The sequence below is a fragment of the Plodia interpunctella genome, chromosome 6 (genome assembly GCF_027563975.2).
Source record: "Plodia interpunctella isolate USDA-ARS_2022_Savannah chromosome 6, ilPloInte3.2, whole genome shotgun sequence".
In the NCBI taxonomy this organism is placed as follows: domain Eukaryota; kingdom Metazoa; phylum Arthropoda; class Insecta; order Lepidoptera; family Pyralidae; genus Plodia; species Plodia interpunctella.
The window spans coordinates 1,093,119-1,108,519 of NC_071299.1; the positions used below are offsets into that span (position 1 = coordinate 1,093,119).

The 15,401-nt window shown below is 34.2% G+C and overlaps 1 protein-coding gene across 3 annotated transcripts in view; it reads left to right on the forward strand.

Annotated features, from left to right (window-relative positions):
• Positions 1-15,401, forward strand: part of LOC128670661 (netrin receptor UNC5C-like) — a 58,456-nt gene that overhangs the window by 16,379 nt on the left and 26,676 nt on the right. For all 3 annotated transcript variants that reach the window (XM_053746502.2, XM_053746500.2, XM_053746501.2), the window contains exons 4-5: positions 6,890-7,089; positions 13,266-13,344. In XM_053746502.2, coding sequence (XP_053602477.1) covers positions 6,890-7,089; positions 13,266-13,344 — 279 coding nt within the window. The remainder of the gene's footprint in view (positions 1-6,889; positions 7,090-13,265; positions 13,345-15,401) is intronic.

The window sequence follows — 15,401 nt, forward strand, 5'->3', positions numbered from 1 at the left end:
CGATACAGCGCAAGTTCACTATCTATTTTTGTTTTGGTTAAATTTTGCTTAAATTACTTGACAAAAATATTTCTCATGAATCATGATAGTCCAAAAATTAGTTTGTAATAAATTATCTACTTAAAAGATCGTGATGAGAAAACGTTTATGATCATTGTCAGGGGGTTAATAGTGGCCATATTATTTGGTAACTACTATGTAGGTAATAGAGACCAGCTGGTTTGCAGTACTGTTGACACCATGGCTATTAGTTATCCAATTGGATGTGTCAAGTCGTTGAATGACCCAATTAATTAATTACTCCTCTAGATTGTTGTGTGGTCTCTGGTTGCTGTGGTATTTAGTGCTGCTAAGGTTTATTGTATCGATTTTATCATCGTGACCACGACCACTTCAAACTCACTATATCCTCTCTCGAGATCAGAAGAAGCCTACACCTTTCATCGTGATTCTAGAACTATTTATTTCCGAACTTTGTAATAACTTTAAATTCATGAATATGAAGTCTGGAAGCCGCTTAAAAAGAAACTTTATGTATCGAAGATTCAGCTGTAGTTTTTCAACCGGCCACCTGCAGCACTGCTGTTACTGCCATCCAACATCTTATTCTAAGGCATGAACTACCAAGTTATTTATTATGTAGTGTGTATAATCTTGATATTATATGCTTTTTTTAAACCCAAAACGTGAAAAGAGAGGTAAGTGTACTTGGCACCGTAGCTCATCGACGGGTGAACCGATTTGGATGCGATTTTCTTATTTGGCAGTCTTTTTTTTATGCGGTGCTTCTTAGATATGTTCAAAAGTAGCCAGTTAGTCCAGTAGGTTGTAGCGTCCTTTTTTCAACTACCTCCGAAGATTTAGAGTGATGTTTAATTTTGCGTTAATTGGTTGGTTGATTTGCGTTCAAAGGTATATAAATGAATATTACATAGGTAGGTATGGTGATTTAGAACAAGTAGGTGAAGGAATGTATCGTGAAGAGGAAATCTGCACACTAATGGACTATTCAATTCACTAATATCTAATGTAGCTGCTGCCAGATGGAAGTAGATTAAGTCACGATAGTAACCATTAAGTGACTTAAAAAATCCTTACACCTATCTTACGTTTGAAAAGAAAGAAAGGCTAAAAACTTACAGTTCTAGTTGGTATGGGTAGAGCAGGACGCACATATACTGGTGGGCATGCTAGCAAAACACCTAAAGGTACGTACATTCTTAGAATCAAGAATGGCACTTTTGAACTTTTGAAAGATTATTGAACGTCGGGGTTTTTGTAATTTGTCTAACAAATATAAAATATAATAAAACTTGTCCATTACTGCAGGCAGACTGCTTCTAATTTCACATTCAAACATCAAATGAAAATATTGCAAAATCTTTGCGATATCGCTACAAATAATGAAACAATGTGAAAAAATATACACCGAAAACAACACACAACGGTACAAACCCTATTCGCCGTCCGCACGATAGACATGCAAATGTTGAACATAAAAGCGAGCGAAATAATTCAATGGTACTGCAAATCTGTGTCATATCCGGCACCACATATAGAGCAGTGGGATTTATGCCGCACATACTTTACGTGGTGCACATAATACAGGTGTATATTTCATGTTAAGTTTGATACTACAATATTTTCAGAAGATATATATTTTGGCATACTAACTAGGTATATTTTGTAACAATTTTGTCAGTTTTGGATGCAATAATATAGTATTGTTTAACTATTGTTTGGTCTACGTTCAGTGCTCATTTTCGTTTAGCTTACTCCTCAAATGCATACCGTTTGAAAATAATGATTCAATCATTCGGTAGTATTAGTAGGACGCTCAATGCGTGTAAACAGCAGATGAACAATATAATTCGGCTGATTCAGGTCAGGAAAATTTAAAAATAAAATTACGAAATTCATAAAATAACAAGGGAATTTAATGCCAAAAAATTTTTTTGAAAAAGAAATAAAATGAAAAATGTACCTTAAAAATATAGTATTAAGGGGGAATTTAAACGCGATGGGCGTAAATGATAAGTGCCGGCTAGATCCGGAGTTCCAGTCGTAAATTACTTGTACGTATCATTTCCTTTGCAAATTTATCTTCAGGACCCCTTCTTCTGAATATGTTCACAGCTAAGATTATTTTAGTATCTATTTCTTTGCAAAATTCAGTTTAAAAAGGTAGCAGTTTTAATGCTTTATTTGGAAGATTGTTCCAACAATGCACACAGAGTACTTAAATAGAAATAATCTTATTGAAATGAATTTTAGATCAATCTGTGACTCATGAACAGTTCAGCCACTGAAAAAGGTAAAAAAATGTGAACAATAATTGAATATCATATCCGAAATGCAGTCTCAATTCCTCCATATTCCAGACAATATCTACCTAAAACGACCAGTGTTTTCATCGATAAAATAAAAGTTATACACTAGGTTGGATCAACGTTAAACTTTCAAGATTTCAAATATAAAATGTTTTCAAAACTCAAAAGAACATAAATAAAACGGACAAGATACCCAGACTCGCTGAAGTAATGGACTATGAGCTCGAAGATTTATGAGGCCACTCAGCTTAGGTCTTTTACTAGCACTGTGTACTTCGTAGTGAACGAAGCGAATGACTGAGATATAGATTTTTGTTTTTACATTATACTTATTATAAGGATTTTCTGAGATCGGATTTTCATTTCCATTGAATTAACTATTCATCAATAAGTATTCTTTAATTTAATATTGCATGACGTCAAAAATTTATCGCAAACTTCCAAAACGCAGGTGAATAAGAAACGGGGCAACAAACTTCACCGAGGCTTTCTTAAAGAAGTACTAACCCTAGATTCCCTCAGAGTTCCGTATGCAGAATACGCTTCTATGTGCTTGTAAATGCTTACAGTTAGGAAATCTTTTGATGTTAAAATAAGAGCATTTAGTTCATCACAATCAGTTTATTTCAGTGGAAGTAACAGCTGTGTCATCTCATTATGTAAACTGAGAGTTAGAATCGCCACTCGTGTATTCTCTACTGGAGCTTCTTCAGTATATTAAATTCCTTTATTTTCAGCGATGGGCTCTAATTTTGTTTCTTTAGAAAATATTTTTTGGGGAACTTTTTCGCTGTTATGCTCACATGTTTTGTTATTATTTTATTTTTTATTATCACAAGGTACAATCACAGATAAAACAGAACACACTAATTAACATAAATCTGTATATCTTTTTAATTCTGATATCTAATGGAGACTATACAATACACAACACTTATGGTAAATTTAAAAACAAAACCTGCAAACAGCTAGATTAAAACTTGTCATAAAAAATAAAGTAAATACAATATAACAGAGACACCTATTAATAAATTATAAAAGAAAATGTAATTACAAAGTACCTCTACAATACACGATGTGAAACTGAATTTTTAATTGGCTGGGTTCAATTAACTGGACCTAACTTTTATTATGATTTAAGTTTTTAGCGTTGATGTTGAAAGATTAATTTATAGATTGACTTATATACTGTTATTATACTGATTGACTATACTAATTGACTTATGTACCGTTATTGTATATGATGACTATTTAATTATTAACTTACTAGTTGTTACCCATTACTCCGTCTAAGGTCGCTTGTGTTTGACTTCAGGTTCATTAACTATATATATACCAAACTTCATTAAAATCGGTCCAGATTTGGTAACGGTCGTATTTCCAGAGTAATTTTCAAACCCACTGCAGCTCTTTGGGGTTACTTCCATTTTATAGTAGCTTATGTTTGAGATCTGGTATTTAACAATATTAATAACAATTTTCACTACAAATAGTCTAGCGCTTTTACCATGCAAGCGTGACAGAAAGACTTTCTCATTTATTTGAATGGATATCTGTGTAAAAATTGCTTACTCACTTGGATTTATAGAGATTTGTCGTAAAGTAATTTTATTTTTACCAACAAATATAATATGTATTTACATATAAAACAAATTTTAACAATAGTAGATACCTATTATATTTATATAAGACTTAAAAAGCTCCCATGCAATTCAGACTACAATCAGATCGTCTCTCACATCAATCTCAATGAAACACGCAACAAGATCGTCAATTAAATAATTGTTTGCAAGCACGTCCTATAACTAATTGATTTTCATTAAACTGTTTGATAGTTTGTGAATTGTGGATTACAAGATAGACCATGAATTTCAAATCGTGACATAAAAATTACATTATACTTGACATATAAAACAAGAGTTGATCTGTTTGAACGCTATAAACTAATATTAGCTACTACTACTGGAAGTATAATATAATATGTGCGACTATTAAGAGGATTGCTGAGCATAGATATGAGTACACAAGTTTATTTGTTAGATAAATTAAAAAAAAAAACCGAATTTAAATATCACATATTTCACTACAACTTTTGATTTTCATGAAAAATGGCTAAGAACACTGGGGATAAAATTATCTATGACACAAAAGAAACTAAACGAAAATCAGTTTATCCGTTTGGGAGCTACGATGGCACAGACAGACACATTAAACTGATAACACTCCTCTTTTTGCGTCGGGGTTTAAAAATAGACTTCACATACAAACGTAACACCAAATTTAGACAGTAACAACGTAGAGTTTTATGAAAGACATTTCATTAGAAATCCAGGTTAATTAACCAAGTTTTCTATTGAAAATGTTTTTTAGTAACTCAGGTTACTTCTGTCTTAATCAAAATATTTATTTTTGTTTTTATTTTTATTACGTTTGTATGTGAATACATTCTCCACAGGCTCTAATAAGTAATTTGTGCCATCTTTAACAATATTATGTCTGCTAAACTATAATGTGCAAACGGAACATCTGGAAATGAGACGAAAGACTCACGTGCAGAGCGCAAGTGCCTAGGTGTGCACCAGTCTTAATGCTCAATTTTTTAAATCAACTAAGTCATTTTACGTGACCAAAACAAAAAAAAACTCTAAAGTCGGCAGTACTTAGTATATTTTTCATTTAATTATATTAATAATTCACTAGCTTTCTCCCCGCGGCTTCACTCGCGTTAATTTCAACATTGAATTGAATGTTTGAATGGTACTATTTGTCCTTCTTCATACTTCATATATGAAAAATTTGAAGATGATTATAGAAGATTAGTAACTAACAAACAAACTTACTTTTGTATTTATAATATTAGTTAAGATTAAATGTTTCATTTGCCTACCGTATTAAACGATTGAGAATAGTATAACATTGTTAATTCAATTTACCCGATTGGTACATATTAAATTTCTAAATAATTCCATCCGTAACTAGTTGCACAATATCACAAATTGTCACATTATATTCCTCGATTTTGTAATTAATTGATATTGACATTTCAATCGAGTTGGGCCAAATTTAATGCGGGTGTATGCACCACGTTTAATTAAATCCCCGTTGCACATTTTACTGACTATTAACAAAACTACATTAGGCATCTAAATTCCGAAATTATACAAAATTTTAGGTAAAGTAATATGAACTGGCTAATAAAAAAATTATGCAGTTCAAATTTAAATAAAACGCGACATGAAGATTCTTATTGCTTATTATCAAATTGCGGTAGGTATTCGTAAAAAGTCATGTCAGATGCCTTTAGGCGACTGGGATAAAATCGAACACCAATATTAGCAATAACACACTTGCTATGAAAGAATCAAATCGGTTTAATAAATAAATAAATATATTAGTACAAATCACACAGATTGAGCTAGCCCCAAAGTAAGTTTGAGAATTGTGTTATGGGATACCAACTCAACGATACTATATTTTAAAACTAATACATATGTAGATAAACATCCAAGACCCGGGCCAATCAGAAAAAGATCATTTCCCATCATGACCCGACCGGGGATCGAACCCGGGACCTCTCGGTTCGGAAGCAAGCACTTTACCACTGCGCCACCGAGGTCGTCAATTTAAAGATTTATATTTTTCATTTTTGTTTTTTCATTTAATTAATGTTTACAGTATAGTTAGATACATGCCAAAATATTCTTAATGGACTTGCTATAATGCGGTAATCGTGGCGAATATGAAATGAATTATTTTTGGATACATACATTAATCTACTTTTGATTGTACTGAACTGTACTGTGAAATTTGGCAATTTTCAAATGGCGATAGTTTATAGAAGTCTTAAAGTAAACAGAACGTTACCAAATATGAACATAAATCGAATTCGTCACTAGTTACAACAGCAGTTCGGATACAAAGGGGTTCATTATTGAATTGGCTTTTAGGTTCACCCTCAGGGACGCCCGTTCTTGAGACTTCACGAACATTTATTGCTTGTCCCTGTATTTTCAGAAGTTTCGATTAGAAATTTATATTTATCAGTTCATGTTCATAAAATTAATATTGGACTAAAATAAACAAAAATATATCGAAAACTATTTTACCTTAAAATAAAAAATCAGAATTATCACTTTTAAATTTGCTAACATTATGACAAATCTAACTCTCTCTTTTTATATATAAACTAGCAACCCCGTCCCGGCTTCGCTCGAGCGAAACCATAATAAAACTTCCTCAGAAATCACACTACATAGATAATTAGATTTAATTACTAATGTACTAATGCTAAGTAATAGGGTCCATTGTTATTATATAAAAATAAAGAGGTTGTATGTTTGTTTCAATGCGCTTATCTCTAGAACTGGCAATTAACATAAGGAAAATGATCTTTCTTACGCGAGCGTAGTTTCGAAATATTTAATTTCTACTGAATACTTTCTGGCTATTATTTCTTCCTTTGGTGCATCATGTGAATCCACAGAATAGTGTTGAGTGGTGCTATGATCAGAAACCACACGTCACAAAACATTTAAAAAATTTTGATTATCTTTCCACAGACCTAAAGAAGCAGTTCCTCGCATCACCATCACCGAACTCAGTTGAAGTCGGTTCTGCTGCGTCCCTCCGCTGTTCCCCTCCTGCGGCTGCCCCACCCCCGCGGATATCCTGGCTCAAGCACGGTACTCCGCTGCAGCAAGACCACAACGTCTTGATATCTGCTGAAGGGAACTTGCTTATATCGCGAGCTACTTTACAAGTAAGTATCTAGATTTTTTTTTCTCTTCTCGCTTTATTATTATCTAAATTTTCTTTTTGCTTCTCTTATTCTGCTTCATGGCTAAGAGTATCTTCTGAAGGATGCCTGCTCCTGTATAGGGATTCTTTACAATTGTCTTCATTGTTTCTTGTATAATCGTTTTACAGATTGAGTTAGCCCGAAAGTGAGTTCGAGAACTTGAATTATGGGATACTAGCTCAACGATACTATATTTCATAACATGTCCAAATATAAATAAACAATCAAGACCCAGATCAATCTGAAAAAGATCGTTTTCCATCTTGATCTGACTAGGGATCGAACCCGGGAACTCCAGCAGTTCGGTGGAACGGAGGTCGTGAACTTATAATATTACTGATCAAACTTTTGTTGTCCATATACATTCTTGCCATTTTGTCTGCAAATGAAGAGATAAAAGAAAAATGAGATATTATATTATAATGCCGTTCACATTTCTTATTGAGTTTAGTGTCACTTTGATATGAATCGGTTCATTTATTTAATATCAGAATTCTTTGTATGTTTATCTGTCATAGGTATGTTTTTATGATTAAAGTTACATAGCATGTACTGCCGACTATATTTATTTAAATATAAAATTACAAGCAGGCTTTGAAACTTGGCTAAAAAATATTTTACCAACTAACTTTTGTTTTAAGTGACATTTAAAAGAATTATCACTACATTATGTAATTGTAAATATTTTTTTTGTAAAGTAACTGTTTTAAGGTTCGAAAGTCAAATTTCTCTCTACGAGTGCATTCGCCCAAATAATGATTTTTTAAACTACATGAAATGATATATAAGTTTCTTTTTTTGGCAAATAAACTTTACTAAATAAAAACACAAACTTGCACTACACCTAAATATAACATTTGATATAAGGCGGCACTTCGCGTCAAAGTATCAGATATGTGATTTTAAGAAGCGTGGTATAAAATTTTAATGATCCATAAAGTATTTCAGTGATCCTGAATCATTCTGATCATAAATGTTTATGCCACCGCAAATCCAAACAAAGGAGTCTTATAACATGTGAACTTAATGTTCTAAAAATGTTAAATTAAAAATTATAGTTCCTAATATATCTGAACTTGCAAAAAAGGTTAACGTTGTAACCAATTTTGATCTTTATATCGCTGGTAATAAAGTTGAAGATCCCTTGGATGATGAAAAGCTAAATGATAATGGACGTAAGTTCTTAGAATGACTCATAATACATGTGGCGACGCGAACTGTTTGAAATACGACACATGCGAGGTTTCTGTGTGTTCCTGAAGGAGGATATAATGTTTCCTTTTCTATTTATTATAATCAGTGAAGGATGGATGATGTAATGTAACTTGCTAATGATGTACGAAGCGAAAATTTGAAATTATAATGTTTTAGAGGCACAAAACATTGAATGATTATTATGATATTGAAACGACTTGCACTCGGAATTATTGTTAATATGTGCGAACAATATCTAGAAATTATTATTTTTAATTCATTAATTTATTTTAGGAATTTAATTACGTCCGACGAATGAATTTCTCTGTGTCCTTAAAATACTACATCATTAAAGAAAATAATGATTACAAAATATCTAACATAAAATTCAGACTTATTTAATACTTTTTTGGTATAATCTAAATTATGTTTGCTATTCTTGAGCTAACACTACTAGGGTCATTCATTATAGTCATTTTTGCTAACACCCACAACACTACATACGTAAGAGAAATGGCTTCTTCATTACTCAGCAATGAAAGCTGAAAGCTAATAAATCATAATTTCAAAACAGAGTCCGTTACTACGAACGCTGTTTGTTCTTTATCGGTACCAAATCTAATTGATGTCTTAGAAAATACGCCATCTATCTTTTGTATACCACAACAAAATGAACTGAACAATAATGTGTTAGGGCCTAAATCCACTAGAATAGAGAGAATAGGAGATGTGTTAGGAAATTCGTCATTTAGCACCAGAGATGACGAAGCAGCAGAATATGAAGGAGATGAGAGTAGTTTAAAGAGTTTTCTCAAAAAGTAAGAAAGTAGACTCTGTGCTCCAACGGTTAGCGGCGGGGGAAGCAACTGGGATGGAAAATGTTCTAAATGACAAAGATAGTAAGAACGGATTCTCCAAAGCAACGGAGTTAATAAATAAATATATTAGGACAAATCACACAGATTGAGCTAGCCTCAAAGTAAGTTCGAAACTTGTGTTATGGGATACTACCTCAACGATACTATATTTTATAACAAATACATATATAGATAAACATCCAAAACCCCGGCCAATCAGGAAAATATCATTCTCCATCATGACCCGCCTGAGGATCGAACCAGAGACCTCTCGGTTCAGAGAAAAACACTTTACCACTGCACCACGCAGGTCGTCTATGTGCTTGATGACTTGATGTCTAGGAGGAGTTGATGACTTGAAAAAACTCCATCCAAAGCTTCCCTTACTATCTCATCATCGGTCTAGCTACACATTTGAATCACTTTGTTGTAGAAATTTTCCGTTTCGCATATCACCCGATTTAGTGGAGATCAGGCCTTACTGTCAAAACACTTACATATAATTGGACAAGGCTTCGTTAAAACCGAGCGTTAGCGCGCACAATCGCGATCTCAAATTATTTATTTTATCTCGATGCGACTGCATCTAATTAGTCGCGCGCGACAGACGTATATTAATTGCGACATGAGTTGGCTGTCGCGCGGCCGTCTTTTTGTCACGTTCCGACGCTAAGCTGGATTTATTTGCGTGTTCCTGTTGTCCCCCTGGTCCGTGGTCTAATGAGAATTTCTGAGAGATTAAATTGTAGTGAGAAATATTGTAAATCAAAATTTCATTTGATAGGTTACGGAAAATTATAGATTAAGGTTCTGTTGCACCCTTGACGTGCGCAGAAAACTACTGGATGGAATTTGACGCGTTTTACTTAGTTTTACAGCAAGCGGATGGTCTAACTTAAAATCTTGTATAGGATTCATCACGATATATTGCTTGGAACCCGAGATGCGAGGGCGAAGCCGCGGGCAAATCTAGTTAACAATAAACTCATCTGTCAACTTCAATTCCTAAGAAAAATAACTAGAATTATCCAGTAAATTCCTGATGAAACCGGTTAGAAGTTGATTCTAATTGAATATTTCACGGGAAGTGTTTTGTTTGTCTGTGCCAATTAGCGTTGTTTTCGAGACGGTAGCCCTTTGATAATGGCTGGAGTTTTCTCAAAGGATTTTCTGCATCAAGTTGGACGTTAGCGACGGATTTTAATTTGCTAACCATAAAATTAATATCTGTCTACAATTTTGTTTGTTGTTTGTTTGTTTGTAATAACTTTATTGCACAAAAATAAGTACATTAATCAAAATTAATACAATAAAGATACATTACAAAGTATCAACGACGGATTTATCCCAAGTAGGATCTCTTACAGTCAACTGGCGATAGGTTGATGTGAATTTTTATTTTACATTATGAGACTTTGGGCTCCGTCCATGTCTTGAAAGGTCATTTACACTCGTATTATAAAAATATATATAAGTATTTACATGACTGCAGACAACACACAAAAAATTTACCGAAATTGGTTGCATTATGTCTTTTGGACAATATTCTTGACTAGATTTCACCCGCAGCTCCGCCCGTGTGAATTTCCCACGGGAACAGTTATTTTTCTATTATAGAATGTACCCTATGTCCTTCTCCGTACATCGAACTACATGTATACACAATATCGAGAAGATTGATTCAGTATATAAAGCTTGAATAGGTAACTAACAAACTTACGTTCGCTTATATAATATTAGGATATTTCTATGACAAATATCTAGGTTTGAGATATTTATTCTCATTAAGAATTATAAATTCACTTCACATGACAACAACACAAATAAGTCTAAATAACACCATCACTGTCCGGTACGCGCGTACAGATTTGCGTATCTTAGATAAATGTTCGGTGCAATTACCCTCACTTAAAAATACAACATTGATCGAGCGGTCTAAACTTCGAGCGTCGAGTGGTATGATATCAATGATGTAAATCTCAAGTCAATAACATTACAACTAATGATTTTCTGTTCTAATAATTTAATTTATTAGTATGGAGAAACAATTATTTGTGTTTTCCAAATTTTATCGAGTCATCTAAATATATTTCAAGTAAGTTTGTTGCGGATGTTGATTATTAATTGCTAATATCTGCTTGCAGTTATGAAGTTTTAACTCGAACTTTTTCAAAAACTATTATTATATAATTTTAAATATATATTTCTAATAATATTGGTATATATTATCAAAGTAACATTCACTTTTTCATTTATTCAAATTAATGGCCGCCTCTATTGTCATGTTAAAAATGTCTCAGATTTCGTAACAAAGAACTGTTCGTTTTAACTCTCTCTCTCTCAAGAAAAAGTCTTATAAGGAAGCGAGAAAACGATGTTGTTACGTAAAAAGGTTTTTAAAGTAACGAGTTTTGTATAGAAATAATGAATTAACATAAAATACGTGGAATTTATTGGACATTTTGAATTATTAAAGGGGATTGATAAGAGGAAAACATACTTTTGTAAAGATTACACACTATTTTATTTATTAGCCCATGGTGACCCACTGCTGGGCAAAGGCCTCGTCTCTCTGCTTCTACAACTCTCGACCCATCGCGGCATCCCGCTATAGTGCCAAGAAGCGCAAACTTCAATATTAATAAATTCTAAAAAATATCTTAATACTCTATGAATTCCAAACGAAGCACCACTAGTTTGCAAATAATGACACTATAAGTAAAATTGTACTCCCACGTCCCGATGCCTCATCGAAACTTCCTGAAACAACGGCACAAATTACCAATATCTGTCATCCCATAAAGCGCCGCCCACACAGTACAGTACACGCAAATAGCCCTCCTGCTGTTTCCGGTGGGTACTAATTAGACAGACATGGATTAATAGCTATGTTCCATCTAAGGGCAAGTTTAGGTTTTTTCCTCTTCGTTTAGGTTTTTGCCTGTGGACGGATCAAAACACAACGCAGATGTGATTAAATAAATGTCCAGCGGTTGCAAAATGTCCAATTCGCAAAATGTCCCATACGCAAAATGTCAAATTCGCAAAATGTCCAATTCGCAAAATGTCCAATTCGCAAAATGTCCAATTCGCAAAATGTCCTATTCGCAAAATGTCCTATTCGCAAAATGTCCAATTCGAAAAATGTCCAGTTCGCAAAATGTCCAATTCGCAAAATGTCAAAATGTCCAATTCGCAAAATGTCCAATTCGCAAAATGTCCAATTCGCAAAATATCCAATTCGCAAAATGTCCAATTCGCAAAATGTCCAATTGGGTTTTCGGGACCTTTCGAATAAAAACCCAACACAGTGCCGCAAGCAGAGCATTTGCAAATTTCCTCCCTCCTGTATCCGGTGGGTACTAACTAGGCTGACACGATTAATTGTCCTCTCTGATTGTGTATACGTAACCTCGTCTATGCGAGATCTGTCTAGATCTCGTTGGTTGATAGATGACTATCTCTATCACATTCGGAGCTGTAACGCTCCAAAGACTAGGGTTAGCATAAAAAAAAATGCCATTAAATTTTGAAGATTTAGCTGTGATTTTACAACCGGCCGCCGCCCGCCTGACGTCAACCATCTTTGGGAATGCTATCGTTGCCTATCAGCTGTTAAGGCTTCCTGTCCCTTAGTCGCCTCGTACGACATCCATGAAAGGATATATGGAGGATCCTATTTTAGGGCGAAGACACGCCGCACGGTTGATAGATGATTAGGAGAAAAAATCTATTATTTGATTGGGAAAGTCATAAACTTGTAAAAGAAAGGATCACATTTTTGATCTGACCGAGGCTCGAACCCGGGCAACCTGTGTAGCAGTCCGGCATTATGACTAGGCCACGGAGGTTGTCTCAAAAGTCCTTTTCCTTGGACAAAGCCATACAACTATTTGCATATTGTTTCGCGTATCACGGTTGAGGCGCGTACGCGCTTGATGCAAATAGCAAGCAAAGTCTGCCTCAAACTGAGGATGTCTCTAGTCGGTACACGGCTTTGTACTTGCTACTTTCAAAATAAACACACATTTTTATGCAGTTTTCGAGCGGAAAATTCCGAAGAGATAACTTTATCTTTGTTTTCAGGACATGGCAAACTATAGTTGCGTAGCAGAAAACATCGCGGGCAAGAGAGTCTCAGAACCGGCGCTCCTCACTGTTTATGGTAAGTTTTGTTTACACTGGCAACACTCTTGACAACAGTTTATTTTGTCTATGTTTTAGAAAATAGAAATTGCAATTTGAGAAATCTTGTTGTGTTCTTTCGGAAACATACAATTTTGTGTTACATATTTTTCTATACTAATTTACTTTCTAGTCGATTTATTTATATAACCATTATTTTGAACTTTATATTTAATTTATATTATTATATAAGTATTGGCCCTATTTAATAACACATCCCAACTAATATTATAAATGCGAAAATAAGTTTATTTGTTACCTCTTCACGCTTTATCTACTTACCCATTCTTCGTGAAATTTTGCATACATATAGTTTAAATTACGGAGAAGAACATGGGGTATCTTTCATCTCGAACATATAAATGTTTCCGTGAGAAATTCACGCGGATGAAGCCGAAATGGCAAAAGCTAGTTACACATAAAGCACAATAATACAAAATACGCATCGCCGGTTAGATCAATTGTCTGTATCGTCAAATTAATAATTACTGTGTTGCTATTAAATACTATTAGCCATTTAAAATCTATTGTATCTAAAACGAATAAGACTATTAACACGGATCACGTCTTTCTCATCCCTTTATATAAATTACAGATAAATGTTCATTGGAGGTATTGGAGCTAATCCCTCCAATCATTGCACCCATTACGAACCGTGTCTAAACGATTACGGTATAAATAGCGTTAGACAATTTAATAACAGAAGAACTAACCAGGGAGGCGTTATTCTTATGTTTAGGTACGATAGCCATTTTACCCCACAAGGGGTAGATACCTGATCGTTCCTCTGCGAAGTGGAGAAAAAAATTAAGACAGTGAACCTGGGCTTTAATGCTTAACGGCAAAGGAAATGCAAGAAAACGCTCAGATTAGTGAGAGGCGACCCCACAAGAGATTCTTTCTACTCAAATCTGGCGCGTCAAATCATTTTCTCTCATCTGAGCGTTGTCCTGGTTTCTTCCCTTCCCAGGATCCGCTTTCCTACTTTTTCGTCTCTACTTCATATCGGTCGTCCCTAATTCAGACCATTGACATGTGTACCATCCATGAGGACATTTAGCCTGCCCCTTTCTGCCAGTGCTGCCACATTCTCATCACGTCGGGGTTAAAATTTGTCGTTTAATAAAAAAGCTGTCTTCTACGGGTGCTTTAAAGTTCATATTTCTATAAGCGTCATTTAGCTAGATTGAGACTGTATCATGTAGATCAACTATGAATTGAATTTAATTATTTCAGCCTATGAACTGGTTAGGTATGGTATGTACATTTTATGTTTCCCACAATGTGGCACCATGACAGCTAAACCTTCTGAATCTTAATAATTATTTATTCTATGACCTAACAAGGCTAGCTCTCTCACGCGTTTCATTATTTCACGTTCAATTTATCAGACAAGACCGAGCGCTGTTTAACGCTCATTTCACCCTCACTTGTGTGTAATAACTATCTTTACTGAAGTAAGATCAAAGGGCACGCCGATGGCTTGCAATTATTACAATGCGCCTGCGCAACATAGATGTATGATTTAAATAGACAACGCAAAACGACTATTCATAGATAAAAAATTACTGTATAAACTGTGGGCAGACCATATAGACAATTAATATGGGTAATTCTTTTTTTTAGATAAATTCAACATTATTGTTTATGGCAATCCAGAATTTTCTTACGTAAAAATATATATGTTGGATAGCAAGAACCATTTACAGTTTACAAAATAACCACAATTGCTCTACTATAACATGTCACTGATATTTGAACAATTACGTATAATTCTACATCTGTCAATCGATTGATTTTGTAAATTCTCTCTATATTTCTCAACAAGTCTATGGACCAGTATATAGGCATACGTCATTACAGTGTGTATCACCCACGCAGGCCGTGGCGCCTGACAAACTGATGGCAATCGCCACCTCTGACTTTACACGTTTGAGAATGCCTTGTTGTATATCATTAACATCATCTGCTGCTTTAATTATAATAGCTGGTGCATTAAAGATTCTTGTAAGTTTAGCTTTATTTTTGTCTAAATTA